The sequence below is a fragment of the Haplochromis burtoni genome, unplaced genomic scaffold (assembly GCF_018398535.1).
Source record: "Haplochromis burtoni strain Fernald_Lab_line unplaced genomic scaffold, NCSU_Asbu1 Contig_219, whole genome shotgun sequence".
Classification (NCBI taxonomy): Eukaryota; Metazoa; Chordata; class Actinopteri; order Cichliformes; family Cichlidae; genus Haplochromis; species Haplochromis burtoni.
In genome coordinates, this window is record NW_024582580.1 from 690687 (window position 1) to 716090 (window position 25404).

The window sequence follows — 25404 nt, forward strand, 5'->3', positions numbered from 1 at the left end:
TTAATTCTCTGCAAACATCCTCTTAGACTTTGGTTCCATGTTTACATGTTAGTGTCACACAGCTTCTCCACATTTTTAATTACCTGCTCAGCCACGTCTCAAAGGTCCTCCACTTTATTGAGATCTGGAGACTGTGGAGGTCATTTAAGTACAGTGAACTAACTGTTCAAGAAACCAGATTGAGATGATTTGAGCTTTTTGACACAAGAGCAATGAGACAATGTGATCTTCGTTTGGCACAGTTGGTAACAATATGCAGGTAGGTGTGGCATTCTGAGATGCTTATCAGGGCATTTTCGGCCAGAGAACTCCTGTTCATTCGGTTTCTGATCATTCTCTGTAAACGTTGTGTAAGAAATCCCAGTAGATAAAACACTTTCTGAAATAATCAGACCAGCCTGTCTCGTACAAACAACCACACCACAAAGTCTACTTTCTTCCGCATTCTGATGCTCAGTTTGAATTTAAGCTTGTTACTTTTACCATGTCTATATGTTTAAATGCATTGACTTGCTGTCGTGCATTTGGTTAATTAGATATTTGTGTTAATAAACAGTTGAACATGTGTAACTAATAATGTGGCGTGTTATGTGTATATGTTATTGCTTAAAAAGAAACATAGCAGTTATAACTGTGTGACTATTCTGCATAATATTGACAGACACTATGTACATGTTGACTCTGTGTTTCAATGGTGACTTTAAAATTTTCGGTATTTTTAAATATAAACAAATGTGAGTGCAGATATTTAAAATTTCCCCTGTTAATTCATCCCCAGAATTACCCGAGGAAGAAGAGAGAATAAAGGCCGTGTACCAAAAGCTCGAAGAACTTCCTCCTGCTAATTTCAGCACGTTAGAGCGGCTGATCTTTCACCTTGTCAGGTAGGCAGAGTCGACTTTTCTTCAGTCATGTGGTGAAAGTCCAGTGAGATTTTGACCCGTTTGTTTCTCTCAGAGTTGCAAAGGACGAAGAGCACAATAAGATGTCACCAAGTGCACTTGCTATTGTGTTTGCCCCCTGCATCCTGCGTTCACCTGATTCTGATGACCCCCTCCTCTGTATGAAGGACGTGCCTAGGACTACACTGTGAGTGATCATATTGTGCACTACTGCAACTTTACACAGTCCTTGTTAGACACTGTATTTCTAAAATAATAATAATATTAATTGACTGTTTTGCACAGTTGTGTGGAGATCCTGATCACTGAGCAGTTCAGGCGCTACAACGAAAAGATGCAAAATATCCAGGAGCTGGAACACGCGGAGGCCATGGCTGTCAATCAACTCAGACTCAGAAGACAAGCCACGGTGAGAGGACGCTACAAAGGAAGAGCAGAACAAATGCGACACCAAACAGCGTTTGTTTAACTGCATCAGTCTGGGTGATGTTTTGCATTAAGACAGACCCTGCTAAAGAGAAAAGTAAACTATCCCAGAAACACATATTGGAACTGTCCTTTCTGGGGTTCAGTGACTGCTCCAAGCTCGAGATGCGTTGTTTGTGGTCTTCCACCGCTTCCCGCACAGCTTGAAATTTGGTCTCATACTTCTTGTAGGTGTCTCTTATTTCTGCCAAAGGTTCAGCTTTGTGCTCTGCTAGCTTCTCGGTTAGCGGAGCTGTGATTGTGCTAGCAAGGCTCGCCGACTCATCACGTTCTTGTTCCTCTTTCTTCCTATTTTTCGACATTTTCCAAAATAGCGGGCGCAAATGGTCCTTAGCAAACAGTTCTGAGCACAAAAAAAGTAAAGTAGGTAAATGATTAAGTAGAAGTTATAAAAGTTCGGGAGCACTAACAAAGAGAGAGAGAGATAAACCCACAGATAGCTCACAATAATGCTGCTCTGGCCTCTGTGCAGGTTGTTGAACAGTCCGAGCTCAAGGTTCCACAGGAAACGCAGCCTGATGAAGCGGTGAAGACCCTCCTTGAAAGGATCAAGTCCCTCAAGCAAGAAAAGTGAGCTAGTAATGTTTACTTCTAGTTGTACTCCTTTTATTCCTCTTATTTCTCTCATTTGAATGTTAATATCTTTTTTTGTTTACAGGTTGGACTTGGTCTCCAGGTTGCCTGAGCTGGATCAGGAAGAATCTGACATTGAAAACTTAGACTCCTCATCATGGTTGAGCACCGACAGCCTGGACCTACTAGGGACACTGGACTTGGAAGGTCAGTAAAGAGGTATGGTATTTTGGCCTTCCTCTGGGTGTAACAATGAGAGTTTGTCACTTGGTTAAACATTGTAAAGTTGTTTTTCACAAACCACCATTCACTTAAGCTGTGTTCTGTGTTTTTTGATGTCACTGAGCTGGTCCGGGGTCTGTTTTGGCCACTTTAAAGTTTTTGCTCTCTCTCTCTCCCTCCCTCCCTCCCTCACTCTGAGAGTGTGTTTACTTTTGTTTTTTTGGGAGGGGGGGAGGGGTTGTTTTTTGTTTGTTTGTTTTGATATGATAGTATCTTTCACTTGCACTGATCTCTCATTATAGTGCAAAGCTTTAAAGTACATATTCAACACTGAACCAACTTCAGGTGTTATATCTGCCGCATTTCTAATGAAATTACAAAAGAACAGGCCTCGCCTGGCCATGAAACACATGTAAATGAGGAATTATGTATAAATCGCAGTAATTCCCTAACAATAAATCTATTTTTTTTTTATAACACAAAAATTATGTCTTAGGTCAACAAATTATGACCTAAACGGGAGCTTCTCTTGTGTACTACATCTGCCATACCAAGTGTGTTTAGTAATGTTTGTGTTCTCAGGAAAACCAATCACGCATGTGAAAACCCAGGAACCTGACCTCCCTCCCAAACCTGCTGACCTGACACAGAGAATTAGACATCTAATGGTTCAACGCGATCATGAACAGAAAGAGTTCACATCTGGAGAAAAAGCAGATGTTATCCAGCCTCGAAAAGACACTCCCTCCCCAGCCAGCACGCCCCTTATAGCCAGTAAGAAGTTTAACGGGAGCTCTGACGACCTGGACATCCCTTACATTGACGAGGATGAAGATTTAAACCGAGAATAACACCATAAATTGTTCTAATTTGAAAAATTCCCAAATGTGTATTAATGGAAACAAAAAAGTGTGCGCTTTGTTTTGTAGACGTTTCGATTTGTCCATGCTGGTATGGAAATGAACTGCTTTGAAAATGTATATGTATTTAATGGGAGATGATGCTGACTGTTCTTTCGGGGAGGTTTTATTATTATTATTATTATTATTATTATTATTATTATGGCAGATCTGGATTAGTACTTCTCTTTGTATCAGTATACTGCGTGTAATTTTTTTAACCTATTTCAGAATTGTACAGCTCTGATTTTAATAAAAGGCAGATATTTTTGACGTGTTCTTTGTGACGAGCTCCGTCGAGAAATATAGAACGTGATAAAGAGCACTCAAGTACACAAGAGTGTCTTTTACTAATTAACTCTGAGCTCAATCACTGTGTTACTAATGAATGCCTTGTGTGTTGTTGGGGAATAAATAGCTTGTGCTTGTACCAGAAAACTTCTGACCTTGTACATAAAGTGATTCTGTCTCCTAAAGACTTCAGTGCTGCATTTTGTGTTCTCATCCTGCTCACAAAGTCATCCCTTTAGTTGTATTTCTAGTTATATTGATTTAATTCTACACTACTGTGACTGATTAAGTTTACCTGACTGACTTTATTTGCTATTGCAAAGCTGTGCAACTTCACCAAGTCAGCATCTGTTTATAATTTCGTTTTCTTTTTTATTTTAGGACATCATCCAAGTTTTGCCAATATCACCGACTGAAATAAACCAAATGTTATCAAGGCTCAGCGTGCTGCAACATCCTCTAGTCACTAATGTACTTATTTTCTGTCATGTGTTAAAGGTTAATAGGAAAAATTTATTTTGATTATTTTATTACTCAAGTCAAGAATAAAAAAAAAAAGAAGCTGGAAATCGGGTCAAATCATAACAAGCTGAATTTAAATGTAATGCTGTTGACATTCAAACTCATATTTGCGGCAAATTTAATAAGTGAGTATTTAATTGGAATAAGTGTTAGAGTATTTTTTATTTATTCCAATAGCTGGGAAATTACAGTGTTACAGCAGTCAACAGTGAAACACAACTCAGTAAAACAAACACAACATCGGAGAATGAAGTAAAGGTATGAAATGACACTAGAATAGAAAGAAGTGAAGCCCTGACCACATCAAAATTGAAATGTCAGACAATTGGAGCTTAAATCTAAAATGTATGCAGATATTGTCATATGAGGTGGTTTTGAAAAACTGTTTGTGACACTGGGAAAAAAAAATCACATCATATGTGAAAATATCAAGTTATCTCAAAATCTTTACTTAAAAACTTTACATTTCTAGTTATTTACTGGGAGGCTTGAGTTGGTAAGTTCAAATTGTGAGATTCTTATGTTATGCCTGTTGGAGAGATACAGTTCTAAATTTCAATGTTCTTGTATAACAGCCATAAAATTTTTACTGTTTAATTCTAAATGAGATTTCAGTCACAAAAATGTGAGTTCAATAATATTCGTCTTCATTGATTACGCTCTTCAGAGGGCCAAACTTGGAGGTACATGGTTTGTTTTGCTTTATTTGTGGCTCACTGTGAATGTTACATCTGCACACATCCTGTGGTGGTTTTGCGTTTCCATTACCCAGAAGTCTAAAACTTTCATTTGTTTTAATTTCTTTTTTCTTTTTCTGCTACACAAGCAAAAAGAGGCACCAGCCCCTATTTGCTTTACATAGTAAATTTTATGTTTATATATAACTAGACCGTTTTTGCTGATATTTTAAATCATAATTTTCGTATAACTATTTCACATTTCTTATTTGTTTTTATCAATTGGTGTTTACATATTTTCTCTCCCACTGTATTGATTTTTTAATGCCATGCAAACTTTTATTTTAAGGCTACATGTAACCAAACTTTCACCTACATCTATACTACACACACGCACAATCGCTAACTTAGTATGCATACTACACAATCTTAATCCTAGGTTTAATAAAATAGCCATCTTTAGAGTATGATGTTCATTAAATATTTTGAGTTTGAATACGTATTTCCTCCAAAGGAATTTTCTTCACTGGGTTCGAAGAAGTAGTCAGACACGGTTTACGTTTCTTCGTAAACACAGTCACTCTCCAAATAAAGCATTTCCTCTTTGTTACCCGCGATGTGATGCTCACAAATCACCGTGTGAGGATCGATAGCGTTGACATCATCTGAGCCAATCCAACGCCCTGTTCTGCTTCGCCCTTGTATTAGACAGCCAATCGCTGGACGTCATTGCGCCAGAAGGGGTGGGTTGACATCTAGTACAGGAAGCCAGGCTGAGGTGAGGTGGGGAGGAGAGATCACAAAATAGTTAGCTCGCTGCTAGCTGCCTCCTGGAGCCGATTTGCCCGAAGTGCGATGAGCCCAGGAGGCGAAATTAGTGGGGTTTTTTGGTTTTGATTGGCGCAACGATGACCCTCTGACCCCAAGAATGGACATAAGTTAATGATGACGGGGGAGAAGAAGAAGAAGAAGCGGCTGAACCGCAGCATTCTTCTTGCAAAGAAAATTATAATAAAAGATGGAGGAAGGGTGAGTTAAATATTTATTTATCTCCCGTAAGTTAGCCTGCCATTGAGTTAAACGGGCTCTCGGCCGCCTGTGCTGGAGTGTTTATTTCGTGAAAATACGCGAGGTAATGCAGCTTTTGTTGCGGCTGTCGGTGGTAGCGGGCAACGTTGACCGTTAACGGAGGCTGGGTGTTGGGAGGGCTAACATTGCTAGCTGTGGGCTAGCATTTCCAGTATTAGCGGCCTGCGTTAGCTGCTTGTTAACACGTCAGCTCAGGTAACGGTAGGTCGTTGATACCGTTGTTAGCTGTGTTTCTTTTATTGATAAAGCAGACATTCAGTTACCTTTACTTTTAGCTTTTTCACTCTACATTCATGCTAATAGGAACTCACGTTTCTTTAAATTATGTGGCACTAAAAGTACCAGCTGGGACTAGCTCAACGTTAGCTTACAAGCATATGTGTTTAATTGGGCTTATTTTTTATTTGCCCTTACTAGCTGAATAGTTACATCTGGGTAGTTTTAAGGTGCTGTATGCGGTACAAAGCTAATGTGCAGTTACTTGGTTAATCTTATAAGTAGGTGAGGGCAGCATATTTAAACATGGGGTTTGTCATGTTGGTTAAAAACAAGCAGAACACAACATCGGACAACTAAAAACATTGGTATTAGCTTCCGGATTTAGAGCCAATCCCGATCTGATGTAAGGTAGGATAAGTGTACGTTAGCTGTCCAGAGTTTGGTGAGTCAGGCCCTATTGCCATATTTTTCTCCTGTCTCTGGTTTGACACCTGTAAAGCTGTAATGTTGTGACATTTTTTTATTTTGGATATTTGTATAAAGTTGCCTTGACTAAAGGGCAACTCCCATACAAGGGATTATATAGGGGATTCATTTAAATTTGTTTTGACTGTTGACTGTAGATGGTGGTGATTCTCCTAAATTAGGCTGCTGGCAGTGTGAGTATGGTGGAGCTGTTATAAACTCAGTGAGGCATCTGTACCGGTTACGTAATCAGTGGGACAGTAATGCCAAACATACTGAAAATCCATATGAAGACTAACAATTGTGATCATAATGAGGAGAACCACTTCAGATGATCACCTTACTTGATGGGGCTCTTTTCCACTCAGGCTCCATGTTTGTAATCAGTCTTTACTGTGGCTGTGACTGGTTCTGACCACTCAGCTATTAAGATTTCATTTATGAACATTGAGCAGGAGTGAATGATAGCATTAGACTCCCTAGTCAATGGCAGTGCATTAAGCTCTGAATGCGAGGCAGGGTGTCATTTAAATGGAGAAGTTGCTGCATCCATTCAGTGACACAGTTAGATGTTGTTCTTCATTTTCTCGGAGAAGCAGGCATCCCAGGGATACAGTTGTGATGGAGCAAAAAGGGTGGGAGCTTATTTGATTTACGCCCCTGTCAGGCCTGCAGGCTAGTGTGGTATGCTGGGAAATTACAAACCGCACAAGAGAGTCTTTTGGTTTAGGCTGGCGTATTTTATAGTTTCTACAATTATCACACAAAGTCATTTCCTGCCATAATTTGTTCTCAGTGTCCACGTACACGGCATCATGCGACATCTTCACCTTTGCAAAGATTAAATTGAGCTGGAATATAGTGACTTCCTCCCCACGATGTGGTTTTTATAAAAGGCAAAGGGGATTTCTATTTGCGTGTTACTCATTACAGATCTAGGCCTTTATTTTAAGAGTGACCCAGTAAGCTAAAATACTAACTGTTGTACTATGTCATCTGTTAAATCAAACTGTATAATTTAAATTTTTATGAATTTAGTAAATTATGATTGAGTAAACTTGGGTTTTCCCCTGGTTTACAATGGAATTTTGGGTGGTTAACATGATTGGTTTGAATATTGCTAAGAGTTGCCTTAATTGTTCATTTCTTGTTATTTCTGTCTGTTTGATAATGAAAAATCAATTTTAAGCTTCAGGAAATGAAACTCCACTTCAAAGAAAACGATTCTGGAGATTTTTACTTTGCGAGAATGTCAAAACCCATTTAGTAGGCTCCAGACAAACCTCGCATCTCTTGGTAAAAACGAATCCTCTTGATTTACATTCTGGTCATTGTCTTGGACTTAGTGCAATTCATAATGAGGGCAAAGCAGTATAGATGTGTCTTAATGTTGTAAGTATGTAATGCATTAATGTAACCACTGTGCTTCTTTTGCTCATGTCAGCTTGTGGAATTTAGATTTGAACGCTGCATCATTTACTGCAACTTCCTGTTGTAAAGTGCGTTCAGAGAAGTGTGTTGGTAACAAAATATTGCTCATAACTTGGCTATTGCTAGTGAAAACAAATGCTAGTTTAAGTAGAAGCAATCTGAGGTTATCTGTAAGGTCATTTACTTATCTGCAGGCTAAAATACAAAAGAAACATTTCTTACTCAGTAAGTGTCCTTTAGTCTATTTTATTTATAGTTTTCACATAATTTATGTGCATGTTAATCTCCTAATCATTGTCTAGTTGAGTAAATGTAGTCGTTTTATGCAGAAAAAGCATATGAAATACGATTATTTAGCAGTGTATCTGTCAAGTCAAAAAGAAAAAATTCCGTAATTTGGACACTTATTCAAATACAGGGTATGAAGTGAATTTCACTCTTGTACCCATCTGTGGGTTGTTCCACAGAATCAGGCGATGTGGAGTCTGTATCATTTAGCAGATTCCAGCTCTAGGTTTGATTTGTTAATGTTTTCCCACAAACAGGCACTTAAATGTATGTTACGGTCTCTGTTGCTTGTCATCTAACCGCCTTTCTACCTGTATGTCTGTGTTTGTCTCCATTCAGCCTCAGGGAATTGGGGAGCCCAGTGTTTACCATGCCGTGGTGGTCATCTTCCTGGAGTTTTTTGCATGGGGTCTACTCACTGCCCCGATGCTCACGGTAAGCCTCGAGTGTACGCATGCACATACACACTCTGTTATGTATACTGACATAACTGTTTATAGTCTAACACACCCACCTTTCCTCCTTTAAAACCCCAGCCAGCGAGTGGCATTTCTCAGACCATTGGTGTCTATGAATAATTGAATCTCCAATCGATTGAGCAAGACCCTGGGTGGCGTGGTTTTGGTTTTTGTGAATGTGCATTGGCAGATGTTTTGCCAGCAGCCAATGAACTGAAAAATATGAAAAGGCCACCAAAGTGTTGTATTGTCTGAGCACTAGTTCTTTGTCTAAAAGGCTTATCAGGGGGTCGCTGGTTGGTGCCGTCAGCCCGGAAAACCACACCATACAATCACCTCGCTGCACCACACAGCAGCGTGGGGTGGGGTGGTTCCAAGTATTTGACTCACAGTTTGAACAGCGTCATTTAGAGGAACTTCTCTCTAAAATGTCTCAATCAAGAAGTATTTTGCACAATTTCATATCTTTCTGAGACCAATGAAGTACTTTAGTTTATACCAGCAGGGATTGTTCATCAAGCCTGTAGACTCTTGGTGAAACATAGGACTGCAACAACACCACGCCAACGGGGGATTGTATGTTAATAGTTTTCATTCTTCTCACCCTGCCTTTTCACATTTCAGCCAAACTCGGCATTTACTGAATTCTTTCCTTTCTAGTTTCTCCTTGGGTTTTTTTTTTTTTTGTGCACATTCCTTTTCCTTCTCGTGTAAATGTCTGTGAGGAGAAACTGGTGTCTCAAACAAATGATGAGTAAACATCTGTGAGCCACATGATGTAAAGCAGACAGGCTTACGCAATGCGTGCTTCACAGCAGTCTCCTGTTTGAGGAGCTTGTTGTATCTGTAACTGTTTAGCATTAATTACTGGTTGGTTGGATGGGTGGGGTGGATTGGGAGGGCTGTTGCCTTCACAATCCCTGGACAGAGGCAGGATTTGCATTTTAGACTAATCAGAGGACGCCTGAAGATGAGAGCCACTGCTTCACTGCTCCCAGTGAGTGCACTGCTTCATTAGTATCCAGCAGCAACAGTCTTCACAGAGCATTCAGAGTGTGTGTGTTGGGTAACTGACTCCCAGAGGAAAACAGGGGATTCTTAGCTTTGCCATCAGCTTTCCCTCAGTACCCCCAAACAATAATCAGATCCTGTTGTTGTCCCAGTTGTGCTCATCGTGTCCTAAACTGCTTGTTCCTGCGCCAGTGTCAATGAACCATATCTGCCATGGACTTTAAACCTGTGAACTTCATCTATCTGAACGCCTGTTTCTGTTCTGCACCCACTAATAATGAGCTGCTTGACTATGGCAAAAATCAGAATTGCATTTAATTTGGTTAATACTGAGATCATGTTTATTTAACAGGGTTACTCTTGGACTTGCAGAAAAAAATAGTGGATTTTTCCTGCCATCAAAAGACACGCTAGGTACAGTCCTTAACAAATTTGTTAGATCACCTGTCGTGAATTAAATGCCAGAGAGAAATAAGTCAGAAACTTGTTTAAAACTGAAAATGACTAAATTAACTGAACTGAAGTCGTGTCTTTACACTCAGATTTGAGCTAGAAAACCAGATTTCTCTGAGAATTTAGAAATTAATCAAACAGATTTCAGGAATGCAAGTCAATGACTGTAATTTGCCATTTCTCTTTTTGTTGTTGTTGTTGTTTAAAAAAATTCATGGATAACAAGAATTATTATATTCGACCATTATACTGGGTGGAGTCTACTAATTTTGTTAAGCCCTTTAAGTCCCTACAAAAGAATTTCTTAATCTCAAGAGTGAGACAGAGACTGACAGTTCCCACTTTTTTTTCAGCTTTATTTGCAGATTCTTGATTTTTAGCAAATTGGTAAACATTTACTCTTAACAGAGCAGAGTGAAACAAATATGCTATAAAACAGAAATAATCATTTTGTTGATCAGTCTCTAACCACTCCACTCTGGAGATGATAACACCGAGGACAAAGGTTATTTATAGTTAACTAAAATTAAACCAAACAAGTAGTTGATGTCATTTTAGTTAGCTGGAATATAAATGAACACTAGACTTTAAAAAATGTAAAAACTAAGACAATATTGTGTTTAGGTTAACCAAAATAAATTAAAAGTTTAGTTTAGATTCAACTGACAAATTCTTTTTAATATATCAGCACCTTCAACCTGAGATGCCTTTGAATTTATTGAGATGGCAGTGTTTTATGACATTCGGCCATTTGGTTTGTAGTATACTGTTATTATAACAAACAGTGATTGTGAAACCAACAAAAACTGATGTGAAACTAAACATTTCTAACTAATAAAAACTAAACTGAAGGAGTCTAACCCATCGTGGTTACTAAAAGTGAAACTTAAAACACACATTTGAAATAAATTTGAAACAAAAACTAAAGAAAAACACAAAACTGTAGTCAGCATAGCACTGAGCAACCCTGGAAGCTTTATTAGTTTAGTAAACTTTGCAGGTCATTTGACTGCTCAAACAAATGAGGCTGTGAGTTTATCTTCCCAACATAAGCAGAACAAAAGCAACTTCATCGCGTTTCCTTCCCGAATAAAATGTGGGCACTCCAACATGTTCGGGTCAGTTGTTGTGGAAAGGAAAACTCAGATTTACTAGGGACCACCGGGAGCATGTTGTCTGGAGCCTTTATGATCTTTGCACATTTGCAGTTCGATTGTGTTTAGTGCTCACAGGTGGATGGGAAGACAAGTTTGTCTATTGTGTGATTCAATGTGAGCATTGAATCATGTTGTAATAAGCCATTAAAAAATAAAAAAGGAGTGGGAAAAGCCAGGTGCCAAACTCTTTAGTCTTTTTTTTCCCCTCCTTTTTTGTGCAAGTTTTAACCTTTTTCAGTGACAGTGAAGTCTCTGGGATCTTTTTTCTGTTTGTTTTAAACATGCAAAGCAGCTACATTGTTCATCCAATCAACCAAGTGTGCCCTTATCCAAGCATTTTCCAAGGGCGACTGCCCAGATGGTTCTTTCATTCTGCCCGGGTTAACCTTTCAAACAAGATTGCACTGTTGACAGGAAAGGACGTTGTAGTGCAGACGTTCTTGCGGTGGCTGGGTTTTTGTTTGGTTTTCCTCCCCATATCAGCAGCTCTTGACCTTTTGTGGAGGATTTTTTCCAGCACAATAACAAAACATGAAATTAGGACCTTTCAAAATGATCCCTTTTCTAAATGGACATTTACAGCATTCATAGTAAAAATAAATAAAATATTTCAAATGGCCCTTCTTGAAGATCTGCATCAAAACTTTTTATTGAATGAAATGGCAAGCAGAAAAATTAATGTTACAGAATTATATGTGACAGCAATTTGTAAAACTACATCTGCTGTAACCAGTGTAGCAGGGAGACAACGGTTTGTGGTATCATGGAAAAATACGTTTTGTTTTTTTGTTTGTTTTAAATCTGTGCCTTGGTTGGTTGTTGGGGTTTTGTTTTTAAATATCCATCTGTGTGTTAATGAGTAATCTTATTAAATAATAAAATTTGCAGTGTTCCCCCTAAATAATTGTGATCATGTTTCTTGCCATAATTCTGCAGGCTTAATTCAGTGTTAATAAAGTGGTTTAATTTACTTTTATGTGTGTTTGCTCTGCAGGTATTACACCAGACATTCCCCCAGCACACATTCCTGATGAATGGGCTCATTCATGGTGTGAAGGTAAGAGATGGCACAACAAGACAATACAATAACTGATCCGATTCATGTGTCTCACTATAAGACAGCTGGTTCTTGTCTTTCCTTCTGATTGGTTGTGTGATGTTCAAAGCTGTTGGAAAATGCTCAGACGTCTATGACTGTGTTACATCAGAATTATTGCACCAGAGTTTTTTGTTTTGAAATAAATAAATAAGGAAATGGGAGAAACACCCTTTAACCATCTTATCAGTGTTGAAGTTGCATAGGACTCATAAATAACTACATATAACAAATGTTATAGATATCTGGTTATGTTTCTTGTTATTGAAAGAAAAAGTACTAGTGGATTTATTGGAGTTCTAAATCTGCAAATATAGAAGGCACTTGAGGAATGATAACAATCGCACAGTTAATGCCACTAATCAGATAAAGAGTATCCTCAATCTTTAAGCGTGCTTTGGTTTTTGTGTGCGTTTGCTGATAAGTTTCCCCTTCATATGTCATTGCTTAGCCAAAGGTGAAGAATTTTTGTTTTTGCTCATGTGTACATTACGCAAGTTTAGTGAGATTTGTGCAGTAACCATTTTACAAAGACCTTGTAGTTCACAATGATTTTACAACCATTACAAGGGTCATCTGTCCTTCACATTATATCTCACAAAATTAAATTGAGTGTAATCAATTAGGGTTCTTTTTTTAAAGCAGGCTATAATCTCACTTTAATTTCATCACTGTCAATATATCTCAAGGCTTCTGCAGCAGCCGTGCGAAACAAAGTGATATATGAATGGAAATAAAAACCAAAGCCAATTTAAAAGTACCAAAAGAGGAAAAACAAACAGGGTTCTTAAATGACCCCATTAAAATCTTTCCATTATTGTTACTGCACCAAGTGGCCAGTTCCCATAAAAACTCAATCAGTGTCCATCATCATGTTTGCCATCAGTGTATTTCCATGTTGAAATATGACTGCAAGCTGTCCAGTAACTGTAGCAGGTTCCCAAGCTGGACTAAGAATAAATGAAGCTCCTTCAAAGGTGATGTGGCGTAAGATAATCTACAGATTGGTTAAGGACATGCTTGTAATCATTTCAAGTTTTTGGTTACTAGGATTTAAGAATTGTGGCCCAATAATTTTTCCTTGCAAAACTGCAAAGCTTGTTAAATTCAATCCTAAGCAAGGTTCCTCTATGACAGGTCACAGCATTTTAAAGATGGTCTCGGTTCTCAGCGTGTGTTGGCCTGTAAGTCTTTATTTATTCTAGATTTAGCATGCCAGCCAGCTAGCTATAAGCGCTCTGTTATTATTTTGTTTGCTCTGGTTTAAAATTTCCATTAGGAGTAAGTAGGGACTGAGGATGACTCACAGGCAGCTGGAAAAAGTTTTATATAATTTTATTTTCAGTCACAGCAGCATGTTAATAGCAAAACTTTGAACATACAGTACTTCGCTGTTCAGTATTTACAATACCCCAAGAGATAACAGAAGGAGAAGGAAAACAAACCAAAGAAATCCTTACAAAACTAAAAACAAACAACAACAAACACAAAAATAAAATGTATAAGGGACATTCAGTGTACAGTTAAATATGATAGTGATATAGAGATATGGTATCCGGTCATGATAAGGTGGTCATTTTAAATGTTTCCATGTACATTAGAAATGGCTGCCATGCCTTAAGAAATTTGGTGGTTGAACCTGCCAGTGTACATCTCATCTTTTCCAAGTGCAAAAACCTCATGAGCTCTACAAGCCACTGTTCATGTGTGGGAGGAGCTTCCTGCTTCCATCTTAAAAGTATAACGCGCCTTGCAATGAGTGAAGCAAAGGCAATAGAATTCGAATAGTATTTTGGCAGAGTGATGTTTTGAGGTATCACCCCAAAGATAGCCGTTAGAACAGAAGGATCATATTTAACGTTATATATCTCTGAAAAGGTGTTAAATATAGACACTTCATAGTTATGAAGATTGGGGCATGTCCAAAAGGTATGAAGGAGTGAACCTGTTTCTGCTTTACATCTGTTACACAGGGGGTCAGCTCCTGGATAGAACTTGGCTAACTTTTCCTTGGAGGTATTTAATCAGTGTAGGACCTTGAATTGGAGGAGCCCATGCCTGGCACATATCAAAGAAGATTGTACCGCATGGAGAAAAGATTGCCAGAGTTCATCTGTTATATTCATCCCAAGGTCTTTCTCCCACTGTACTTTAAGGATGGAGAAAGAAGGAGATTGAAGACCTAACAATATAGCATCGATTTCTTTAATCGCCCCTCTCTTATCACTGTTTATCTTAATAATAATCCAAAGAAGTCTTCAAGTAATTCCGGAAATGAAGAAAAATAGACTCTTTACAAAGTGGCGAATTTGTAAATAGCGTAAAAAATGTTGCTGGGGAACATTAAAGTGCTTCAGGAGCTGCTTCACTGCTTCAACTCAACAAAGCTGATAGGCACGTTTTGACATAATTGGATGACTCAATTTGGAGCCAAGCTGGAGTCTCTGTAGTAAAATTTCTCATCCAGTACAGCATATTTTGAATATTTGCTGCCAAATATGGAAAAAGTTTTTTCAGTCATCGAGACTTATTTTACAGTTTTGAAACTCTGAGTTCTTGTTTACAGTGTGTGCATGTTCTTGAAAGTGAAGGTTACCCATTAGTAACATTACTGACACATCCAGCAGTATCTTATTCCTCTGTTCCCCTCTATCTTTTCAGGGCCTGTTATCATTTCTGAGTGCTCCACTAATTGGAGCGTTGTCAGACGTATGGGGACGCAAGTCCTTCCTGCTGCTAACAGTCTTCTTCACTTGCGCGCCCATTCCGCTGATGAAGATCAGTCCATGGTGAGTGCAGTATACTGACGGCTCAGTGCTGAAGCTTTGAAACGCCAGCATGTCACTGATCAACATTAACCAAAACAATTTGTAGTTTTAGCCGTTGTGTATGCTCACAGGTGAAGCTTTTGTCTTTTATTCAGGTGGTACTTTGCAGTCATCTCGATGTCCGGTGTCTTTGCCGTCACCTTCTCTGTGATCTTTGCCTATGTGGCAGACATCACACAAGAGCATGAGAGGAGCACTGCTTATGGTTTGGTAAGGAGGCACATTTCAAAAGCTTTTCAAAGGTGTCAGTTAAGAATCTGTCAATTATTTCATCCCTCTTTCCCTCTTTCCTTCAGGTATCGGCTACCTTTGCAGCAAGCCTGGTTACCAGCCCAGCCATTGGAGCCTACCTGTCCGAGGCTTACAGTGACACCTTAGTTGTGATCCTGGCCACAGTCATCGCTCTGCTCGACATCTGCTTCATCCTGATGGCTGTACCAGAGTCGCTGCCGGAGAAGATGAGGCCAGCATCATGGGGAGCGCCCATCTCCTGGGAACAGGCAGACCCCTTCGCTGTGAGTAACACAGTAATCTTTACTGATAAATTTCAGTGTACAGGCTGGGCCAACACAACAGCAGTGTGATTTATTATCTGTTAGTCTCTGGCTTAAAGAAAAACACAAAACATTGTGTGAACACTTACTTCACGCATAATTGAATGTTTCTAATTTTAGCTAAGAGCCTTAAACTGAAAGAACACTTAACACTGTGATTCACAACCAGTGATAAATTAATTGAAATAAGTGAGAAATAATGAGAAAAGTAACTACCCTTTACGTTCAAAGCACAACACAAAAAGTACAAATTTTTTTTTTTTAATGAGTCATTAATAATAATTTTTAAAAATCCAAATTATGCATTTAATCATTTAGCTGCTGGTTGCGCACTTCTCAGATCTTGGTGCTGCTGACAAGAAAACAAATGATTTACCTGAAGTTGTTAAACTATTTAAAGCATAACTTCACAGTGTAGTTATGAAAGCTTAAATCCACTGTTGTGTGGCGATATGTATTCCTTGAGACTTTCGAAGTCTGGATTATTGGAATCGTGTCTCTTCCAAACTTAATCTTTTCAGTAGCAAATTTACTCTGTAAGTACTTTGCTGAGCTGCTGTGAACACATAACACTGGGAGGAATTTGTAGTAAACAAGAGCAGTCTGAGGTTTCATACCAAGGCTGATAATTCCAGCATTGATAACATGCATGAGCTGCATCCCTGGATCCAAGAGGATTATCTGGATCTCGATTAGCTTGTGATATTGTCTTGAACATCTAGGTGATGTCTCCCAGTTTTACTTTTCTCAGTTCAATATGTATTTGTGAAAATACAATGTAGATGTCCAATTTTGAGCTTTTTCATAATGCTAAAAAGACACTCTGACTTTAGTCAGTACAGTCCAATAACCGCGCCAGAGGGAGTGTTCGCCCAGGGCGCCAAACAGGCTAGGACCGCCAATGTCTGTTAGCATTTTAATGCAAATCTGTCCAATTATTCCTAGAACCTCATTCCCACCAGCAAAAACTTGCAAAGTGTCAAACTGAATGCAAACTTTGTTTTTGCTCTAAGGCACTGCGCTGTGGAGTTTTTCCTCCCATCTCTTGAGTTTTCCAGTGAAAACATGTTCAGATGAAATATTTCGATGTCCATTAAGAACAGAAGGAATACATTTCCTCTGTTTAACAGAACAATCTGTTTAAATGTGCAGATTATGGACTTCTCTCATTTTCACACAGCGTCTTCAAAAAGTCCTTTTATTACAGAGTCGTTATCATTGTTGCTGATGGTTTGCAGATTAAGATAAAGTTATGTTAGCGTATATATATGTAGCACATGTGAAAGTAAAGCTTTAATTTGAACACTTCACCCTTATCGCCCTCACAGCCTTTGCAGCTTATGGCTTAATAAATAAGTATATTTGATTAAGCGAGCATGTCAGAAACCACTCCTGTTTTGAATTCTTGCTCATGTTAACTCTTCTTGTTGCTCTCTTGGTCAGTCTCTGCGTAAAGTGGGCCAGGACTCTACGGTGCTCCTCATCTGTATCACAGTGTTCCTCTCCTACCTCCCTGAGGCCGGACAGTACTCCAGCTTCTTCCTCTATCTCAGACAGGTGAACGCCAAACTTTCTTCCTCACACATTTCCAGAAAGACCACAAATGCCTGAAATATACACCAAAGCAAAATTTAGACACATCACAACCAAAAATGGCATTACTGGAGCATAAAGGAGATGCTATAAAAGTGTAAAATATAGTATACTGGGGGGGGTGTTTTGTTTGTTTGTTTTTTATTGAGGACAATAAAATTTATTATTTTACATTTTGGGTAATTAAAGGCTGAAAAGCTCAGGGACATGAGAAACCTGCTGACCACACACTTTCACTTCCACTGCTCCAAGACTGGCCGAACAGGTTTGCTGAGCCGCACGTTTCTTTAAAACTAGAGCAGATTCATTAGGTTTCTCCACAAAATGCTATCACAGGAAAATCATTGCTTTACACCCTAGCAGAAATAAGTGGATGGCTTCATTCATTATGCTGCAGGAGCATACGGGAGCAGCTGTGGGATTGTTTCTGTTTAACTGAAAGTTTCGAGTGGGGGTTTGTTTAGTTTGTGTAAACGGTGTCAGGTGAACCAGTTAGGCAGGTCCTTCACACGCAGGCTCATTTTGTGGGGGGAAGAAGCGACGCTGTCGTTTTGGGGCACCAGGGCTACCACACCCCTTGTCCCCTCTCTGCTGTCTGCATTGATGGAAATAAAAGGGAGCACTCCTGGTGTACTTAGCATAAATACACCAGGAATGTAAAGAACGCATTTTCTCTGAGGAAAAAGTAGTGTTACTGAAGACTCCAACCAAACCCTGTTCTTCCAATGTGCACACAATTGAAGGTTTTATGGTAAGATCTGTGCTCTATTGTTCATGTCCTAACCTGCGATAGCTCAACGCTCTCTCTCACCCTCAGGTCATAGGCTTCTCCTCAGAGACAGTGGCTGCCTTCATCGCTGTTTTGGGAATCCTCTCAATATTAGCTCAGGTACTCCTGTTTATTTACATTTACATCTGATATCAATCATTCTACTTTACTTCCATTAAGCATGACGGTGTTTTGTTTTTTTGGTTGTTTTTTTTGTTTTTTTTAACTGGCTGATTTATTTTCTCAGTCAAAATGCTGTCTTTGTAAACTTTATAGACTGGCTTTTGGATCATGTTGCCCCACTTTGATTGGTCTATTTTGATCGGATTTCTTTTCCTCTCATTTATGCTTTTATTTTAATGCAGCGCTGTCTTACTATCCTTACTATCTCTTATAGTCTCTATTTTGTTGATTTGTGTTCCCGAACACAAGTTTTCCAGCATTATTTTCATGTTCCTGAACACAATTCGTCTGCGGTCTCATTTTGCTGTCGATGTCCACCAAATTATTCTTTTCCACACAAAAAAATACCTCATTTGGGGGTTGGAGGCATTTGTTGTGGCAATGATGATTTTACTCCTGAGACCCAAGTTGAAATCATAGATGGGTTAGGCATTAAAAGCCATTTGGTTAGAGTTGTTAAAACATCATTTTTGGGGTCTCTGACACTTTTTTTAAAGTTTGTTGGTTGACATGGTGACTCTGTGGACCCACATTGTCTGTACAACTTGCTCCCTACATTACTTTTAAAGCCGTGCCGTCAAGAAAAACATGGGGGAGTGTTATGTAAAAGAAGACGAAAACAAAATTTCTCTGTCATTTGAATTCATGCATAATTATTTCAGCTGCGTTTCAGGACTTGGATGAGAAGCTGTTTAAGTTTAATGTGGGTTTGGATTGTTGTTGATCAGTGCCTGGTCTAATTTTGGTCTTTATGTTTTGTGTTCCCTTAGACGGTTGTGTTGGGGATCCTGATGCGCTCTATAGGAAATAAGAACACAATCCTGCTTGGCCTCGGCTTTCAGATCCTCCAGCTGGCCTGGTATGGCTTTGGATCTCAGCCCTGGTTAGTATTTCCTAATGCAAACACTCACATTTCTTCATTTATTCGCATCAGCAGAACTTGAGGTCACCAAGATCCTACTGGTTGAAAATTGGAACGTGTAGTTGTATTTCATATTTCTGTTTTCACTTCCTCCATGTGTAATGTGTGTGTTCATTGAGTGTAGCATGGTTTCTCTGGTGACTGCGGTTAAATGTTGTAACACCATCCAGCCGCTGTAATGCTGATGTGTGCAGAACAGCAGGGCTACAAATGCGACGGAGGAGAGTTAAAGAAATGAAGCCAACGCCTGAGTGCAAAAGCACTGCGGCTCCTCTAGTGGCCACCTAATGCTAGCTACAAACGCCAGTTGGTTCCCGTAGACTCCAGTGCTAAAATGTCCAACTTCATAGTGTTAAAAGCATACTTATAGCCCCTTTGTAATGAATCCATGTGGGTTGAATTTCTTTATAACTCGTGAACACGGTTGCCTCAGTTGGGCGTGGTCTTTTTTGGCAGGTGTCCTAACACAGACAGTTGGACTATAAAACAGCCACAATCTGAAAACATGCAAATACCTGGCGTACCCCTTCAACACAAAATGAAATACAATAACTGTTGTGCCTATGATTTCAAAGAATTGGGGAAGGAAGTTTATCTTGACAAATCATTTCCTGCCCTTTTTGTGACAGTGGTTCTAATCCTTCAGGATTAAAAATTTAAAAAAAAAAACAAGTAAGTATTAAATGTCTGAGAAAACTTAAAACATTTATCTGTCTTTATTTAACTTTAAAATAATAAGAAATCATCAGAAACACTTATTTACTCATCAATCAGCACAATTACATTTACTATCGTTAAAACCAGCATCTGCATATCAGGACTGTTTCTCCATTAACACTAAAAGCTTTTCTTATTTTTGCAGATAAATTAGAAAAAACAACAACTTTGTACTACAGCTAGTTATCTATTGGCACTCCTATTTCACTACCCTGAGAGACCACTAGAGGGAAGCAGAGGCTTACCTAATGCTACTATTGTAACTTAAACATAAGATGTAATATTTTTTTATGTGACTCTTTGAACACATAAATGATTGATTGTGAGACGTTAAAACAAAAGTGTAGATATTTAACCCTATCAAACTTGCACTTGACTCTCAGTCAAACAATTAATAGATTTATTTTAAGTCAGATGAATGAAAAATAATGTTTCAAGCTTTTCTTGCTTTAAACCTGCTGATATGAAGAACTCTATAAACGACCACCCCGACACATTGATCACGCTCTGTTTCATTTCTCTTCAAGTGTGGTCATAGCAGCTTCAGTTTCTCATGTTGTTTTGGCCTGAAGGAGAAGACGGGCGACTATAATATCTATTGATTCTGAAAGAAAACATTCAGCATGTCTCTCTGCTGCTCCTCTGAGCTTTGGTCAATACTCTTTAAATCGGGTTAAATAAAGGTTAGACTGGCTGTGTCATATATTAAGGGGAGAATCCTCATGTTGCTCACAGAAGGGTAAAAAATCTGCCTTTAAAATCAGAATAGAAATCACATTCTGATGAAATGCACGTTGACACACTGTTGAAGTTTAGATTTTCAAATAAAACAGGAAGGTGCAGCTTCATCTAAAACTAGCTTTGTCATCAGAAAAGTGCATATTTCACAATTTATTCCTTGAAGTATTAGGCAAGTAAAATCTTTGTGTTGTGTTTGGTGACTGTAGGATGATGTGGGCAGCTGGAGCCGTTGCTGCCATGTCCAGCATTACGTTCCCCGCCATCAGCGCCATTGTGTCCCGTAATGCGGACCCTGACCAGCAAGGTGAGAGTGTCATCGGAACAGAGGTCAAAGATGCACAAAAACATGCCTGTTGCCAAATGTCGGCCAACTGTGGCCTTTCCTGAAGTCTGCATGTTCTCCCCGTGTCTGTGTGGGTTCTCTGTGGGCACTCAGCTTCCTCCCACAGTGCAAACACATCTATTTTAGGTTAATTGGTGATTCTTTATTGGTCGTAGATGTGAATATGAGCACATATGATCGAAGGTTACAGGAAAAGACCAGTTTTAGATCTCTGTGGGAATCCTGTTCTGACCACTTGCACTTAAGTTAATGTGTGTACTGTCAAAAGTGGTGACCTTTCAACTCGCTTCTCATTTTTGAGAAGGTGTGGGGATCAAGGCAAGTGTTGAGCAAAGCAACGTATTATTATGGCCTGAAACTGCTGCCTCAGCCCACCAGAGTCCGGGTTGTTTCCACAGGATGTTCTGCCACATGGCGATACAGTAGAGCTCACCCTGTGACTGTTGTGGGGGGGGAAAAACAAAAAAAACAATCATGACCCTGATCTTCTTCCTCACCTGAGGTCCTGGACACTGTAAACTGCTCAGATGCAGCTGGAGGCCCAGTTTATCACCAGTACTGATCCTCCAGTACAATCCCAGGAGGAGATACAAATCCTGTTGGAGTTGTATCAGGAAGGGCATCCGGTGTGGAAAGTCGGCCAAATCAAACTTGCAGCCCTCTGTGGCAACCCCTTGTGAATAAGGGAGCAGCTGTGTACTTGTGTTATTAGAGGGGTAGCTATGCTCCACATAGTGGCTCGTCTACAGTATATAGGTCGGTGGTTGATATTTTTCAAGGGCCAGGAGAGAACATATCATTGTAATAAATGATCAACATAATTCCCTTCATCTGTCAGTGGTTTTAATGCATTAGCTAACCCGTTCAGAACCAGAAACTTGTGTCCATTTAAATGTTATTGATTGAATGTTGTGTGTTTCGCTTTCCAATTTTTTGTGGGGGGATCTACTGAAGGTTTTTCCATATGCGTCTTGTTCAGGTGTTGTTCAGGGCATGATCACTGGAATTCGAGGCCTCTGTAACGGTTTGGGTCCTGCTCTTTACGGCTTCATCTTCTACTTATTCCACGTGGAGCTGACCGACACGGACGGCTCTGAGAAAGGTGCCAAACTGAACATGGCCAACCCCACTGACGAGGTGAGCTTGAATCAGAGATGACATTAAAGCCATCTGCAAGGATGTGTATACAGAATTTCCTTATTCATGTGCTCCATAATGACCAAAGTGTTGTCTTCTCCTTCTTAGAGTGCCATCATCCCAGGTCCTCCCTTCCTCTTTGGTGCATGCTCAGTGCTGCTGTCTCTGCTGGTGGCGCTGTTCATCCCGGAGCACACGGGTCCCGGTATGAGGCCTGGCTCCTACAAGAAGCACAGCAACGGGGCACAGAGTCACTCCCACAGCCCGCAAGGCAGCGGGGCAGAGGGCAAGGAGCCGCTGCTGGAGGACAGCAGCGTATAACCTCAGCTCAGGGGGGGCAGACTCCCTCGCTCCACCTCAAAATGCCCTGCACACATGGACAGATACACATAATTTATCACAAGGACACACACACCTCAGGCACACGTCACACTCGAGTGCCGCAAAGAGATGTTTGTCTGCTTTGCTGTCCACAGCACAAAGTTGGGCGCTCCTTCCTTAGCAGCCCTTTTCTTTCTGATAGCTGGGTTATTGTGAGGACTTTCTAAAGACCCTGTGTGAAGAAAGTGTGTTGAGCATTATCAGGGCTGCAGTGGAAGACCGTGTGTGTGTGTGCGTGTGTGTGTGTGTGTGTGTGTGTGTGTGGCTGAGCTGGACTCCAATCTTTGGTTTGTCTGAAGTTGTAACAGTGGAGCACACAACAGCTTGTCCCCCCTCCTGGCGCGAAACAGAACTGAAGTGACTTTGGTTTAAAGTGCGAGTGGGGATATATCTCTGATACGTTACTAAATACCTGTGTGACTCTTGATTATTCCTCTTTAGTTAGCCAAGTGGCACCTTCGTTTGTCTGAGAAGAGCGTAACGAACGCCCTTTCACAAGCTAACTTCTGTTCTGATGCTTGTCTTTATGACTACAGCTCTGTTTAGGCATCCAAGAAGGAAACATAGTTCTTCTTCTAGTTGTTCTTCTGTGGGAGCGCAGCAGCTGTTAAACCTGTGAAAGGAGCCTGCAAACCAGTATTGGAGAGGCGCTGCCTAATTGCAGTCAGGGTTGGCAACCAGTTCAGATACAAAAAGCTTTGTTAGGACCAGGTTTTGTTCAAATATCAAATTTCTTACAGAGAGATGACTAGAAGAGACCACTTTATTAGCTCAAAATGGTTTTTCAATGTTTACTTGCCATTCTCTAGATTAGTAGTACAGTTTGGGTTGTATATTTTTCTCTGTTCAAACTGAAGGCTAGTTGTGCTTCAAGTTTTTATTCAAGAAACAAATGTTGCCTTGAAGTCACTTAAGATATATATGGAGACATTACGTAACCTGTATGAAGACCGAGGTCTGAGAAGGCTCTGTAATCTTGTGCTATTGCTCCCATCGGAGCCGTTACACACTTTTTATTCCTTTGTATTCATGCCCTTCCTGTTACTTTGTTTCCTGACGTTTATCACCATCAAGTTGAGGCTTACAGAGACACGGTTTTATTTTTAAAAAGCCTCTGGACCATTTGGAGCTGGAGCATTGCTATCAGGATGTCGGTGTCGGCACTGACTGTTTGAATTGATATCATTAGGTTCAGCAGAATATCAGCCATGCTGCTGCAGTAGTAAATACAAAGGGTAATCAGTGTGGCGTAAAGTGGTGGATAAGAATCATAACTGTGTCATATAGTCCCTGACGTTTAACCTGACATGTGTACACTCAAAGAGGCAGGCCACGCTTCTCCAAATGCCAAATGACATGAAGCACCTCACAGACGTGTCTGGCAACTTATGTAGAAGCTCTGCAGATGCCAGCCTGCGCCACCTAAGAGGCAGAAACGAATAGCAGTAGTGGATTAGATGGCTGAAAATGTTGATGTCATCCTCAAACAGTGAAGCAAAGTAAAATCTGGAGGTTGTGTCGATGTGGAGAGTTGAGAAATCTGCAGTCATCCCAGATTTCATTAGTTTGAAAAAAGAGAAAAGAAGAAAAAAAATCCACTTAAAAGTGTAAGCCCTGAATTTTTATTATTGTCAATGCCTGCAGATGTCTCTGGGTTGGTCTGCAGGTCTGAACCGCTGCTGCCACGTTTTTGGTTTTGTTTTTTATTTTTTATTTTCCCCTGTCAACAGGTGGCGCTGTCTGTACCTGGCATGCCTGTGAGGTGCTTGTGTGGTTTTTTTTTTTTTTTTTTTCTTTTTTCGGTCATTTGGATCAGCAATACTGCGTTCCCTTCGTTCACATAATACATCGCCACCTTTCCACATTGTAACTTTGATTTGTGAATGCCTCTCGTAGCTAACAACTGGTTTCATGCTGTTTAACATCTGTATGAACACGTATTTAGTGCCATATCTTCTTGATTTGCTTTTTTCTTTTGTACTGTGTGTGTGTGAATGTACACTTGTGTGATTTGAGTGTTATTGTTGTTCTTTTTATTTTCTCGTCTTCATTTCTTTGACTGAAGATTTAAGTTTTAATGCTTTTTTTTTTTTTTTTTTAAATAGCTTTTTAAAACTTCAGTCATTTTTTAGGATTAATTGTCAAAATTGGATGGGAAATTATCAAATGTCCATGTGTCCCCTTTGTTATGTTTGTTTTGGATTTTTTTTTTCCAGCCTCTGTCTTCATTTAATAACAAGCATTTCACCATGGTTTGTTAAGCTCATATTTTTTCCCAGATTTCTCTGAATGTTTCGAATGAAACTGAACATGTTGACCACACATACCCTCAATACCCTCAAGGGGTTTTTGTCATTTAAGAGGGGATGTTTTGTTTTTGTTTTTTAAATCATGTAATTGGAAAAACAGAAAATCAGATCCTGCATAAATTGGTAAGATTCTGCACCAGCCCCCCACCACCACCCACGTGCACACCTACAGCCTCCAAGCAGACGACTGTAAATGTACAAAGATCACCTGTACCTAGAGAAAAATGTATATATTTATTCCTCAAGGAGATGGCCACCTCTTGGTCAATTTGGTTGTATGGTGCAATTATTATAATTACTATATATTTCTCCATAATTACCTGCTAGCCACTCCTGTTTTTAGTACAATGTGGTTTGTGGCCTGAACCCCCCCCCCCTCTTTGTGTGCCTAAAATTAGCCAAGAAATGAGTATGGCAACCTAAGTAAGTAAAATGGTGGTTATTAATGTAAATATGGGAAACTAATGATAAACTATTTATTAAAGGTTTATTGTACAATGAAACGTTTCAGGTTGCCTCTGTTTTCTGGGTGGGTAACACAGGTGAAATCGTGTTAATGTGGCACTGAGTGAGAGTCTGGGCAGCGATAATCATTCGGTCGTTTCGTTTAAGGCGATGATCCAATAGTTAACGGCTGTTAAATCCCAGTGAATCTCACTATAAACTGGTAGCATTCCTGTTGGGCTTT

At 39.7% G+C, this 25404-nt stretch overlaps 2 protein-coding genes across 4 annotated transcripts in view; both read left to right on the forward strand.

Annotated features, from left to right (window-relative positions):
- The window catches only part of myo9b (myosin IXb), a 30948-nt gene extending 27138 nt beyond the window's left edge, over positions 1-3810 (forward strand). For 2 of the 3 annotated variants that reach the window (XM_005936649.2, XM_005936650.2), the window contains 6 exons: positions 779-884; positions 958-1089; positions 1188-1311; positions 1861-1958; positions 2047-2168; positions 2766-3810. In XM_005936649.2, coding sequence (XP_005936711.1) covers positions 779-884; positions 958-1089; positions 1188-1311; positions 1861-1958; positions 2047-2168; positions 2766-3034 — 851 coding nt within the window. In that variant the 3' untranslated portion in view covers positions 3035-3810. Of the gene's footprint in view, positions 1-778; positions 885-957; positions 1090-1187; positions 1312-1860; positions 1959-2046; positions 2181-2765 lie in introns of all 3 variants that reach the window. The other variant, XM_014338201.2, reaches the window with a different exon arrangement.
- A 1511-nt stretch (positions 3811-5321) lies between these two features.
- On the forward strand, positions 5322-25219 carry mfsd14a2 (major facilitator superfamily domain containing 14A2). The gene is made up of 12 exons (XM_005936648.3): positions 5322-5601; positions 8404-8499; positions 12138-12200; positions 14901-15028; positions 15163-15277; positions 15364-15582; positions 17065-17178; positions 18032-18103; positions 18937-19049; positions 20753-20850; positions 21869-22026; positions 22135-25219. Exons 1-12 carry the CDS (start codon positions 5515-5517, stop codon positions 22345-22347), a joined length of 1476 nt encoding a protein of 491 aa, XP_005936710.1. The 5' UTR covers positions 5322-5514; the 3' UTR covers positions 22348-25219.
- The last annotated feature ends 185 nt before the right edge of the window (positions 25220-25404 follow it).

What these genes read in the sequence shown, in the direction of transcription:
- mfsd14a2 (XM_005936648.3), top strand. Translation starts at nt 5,515, where the DNA reads ATGATGACGGGGGAGAAGAAGAAGAAGAAGCGGCTGAACCGCAGCATT. An exon ending in TCACTGCCCCGATGCTCACG is followed by an intron (nt 8,500 to 12,137) that starts GTAAGCCTCGAG and finishes TTTGCTCTGCAG; the next exon opens with GTATTACACCAGACATTCCC. An exon ending in AACAGGCAGACCCCTTCGCT is followed by an intron (nt 15,583 to 17,064) that starts GTGAGTAACACA and finishes TCTCTTGGTCAG; the next exon opens with TCTCTGCGTAAAGTGGGCCA.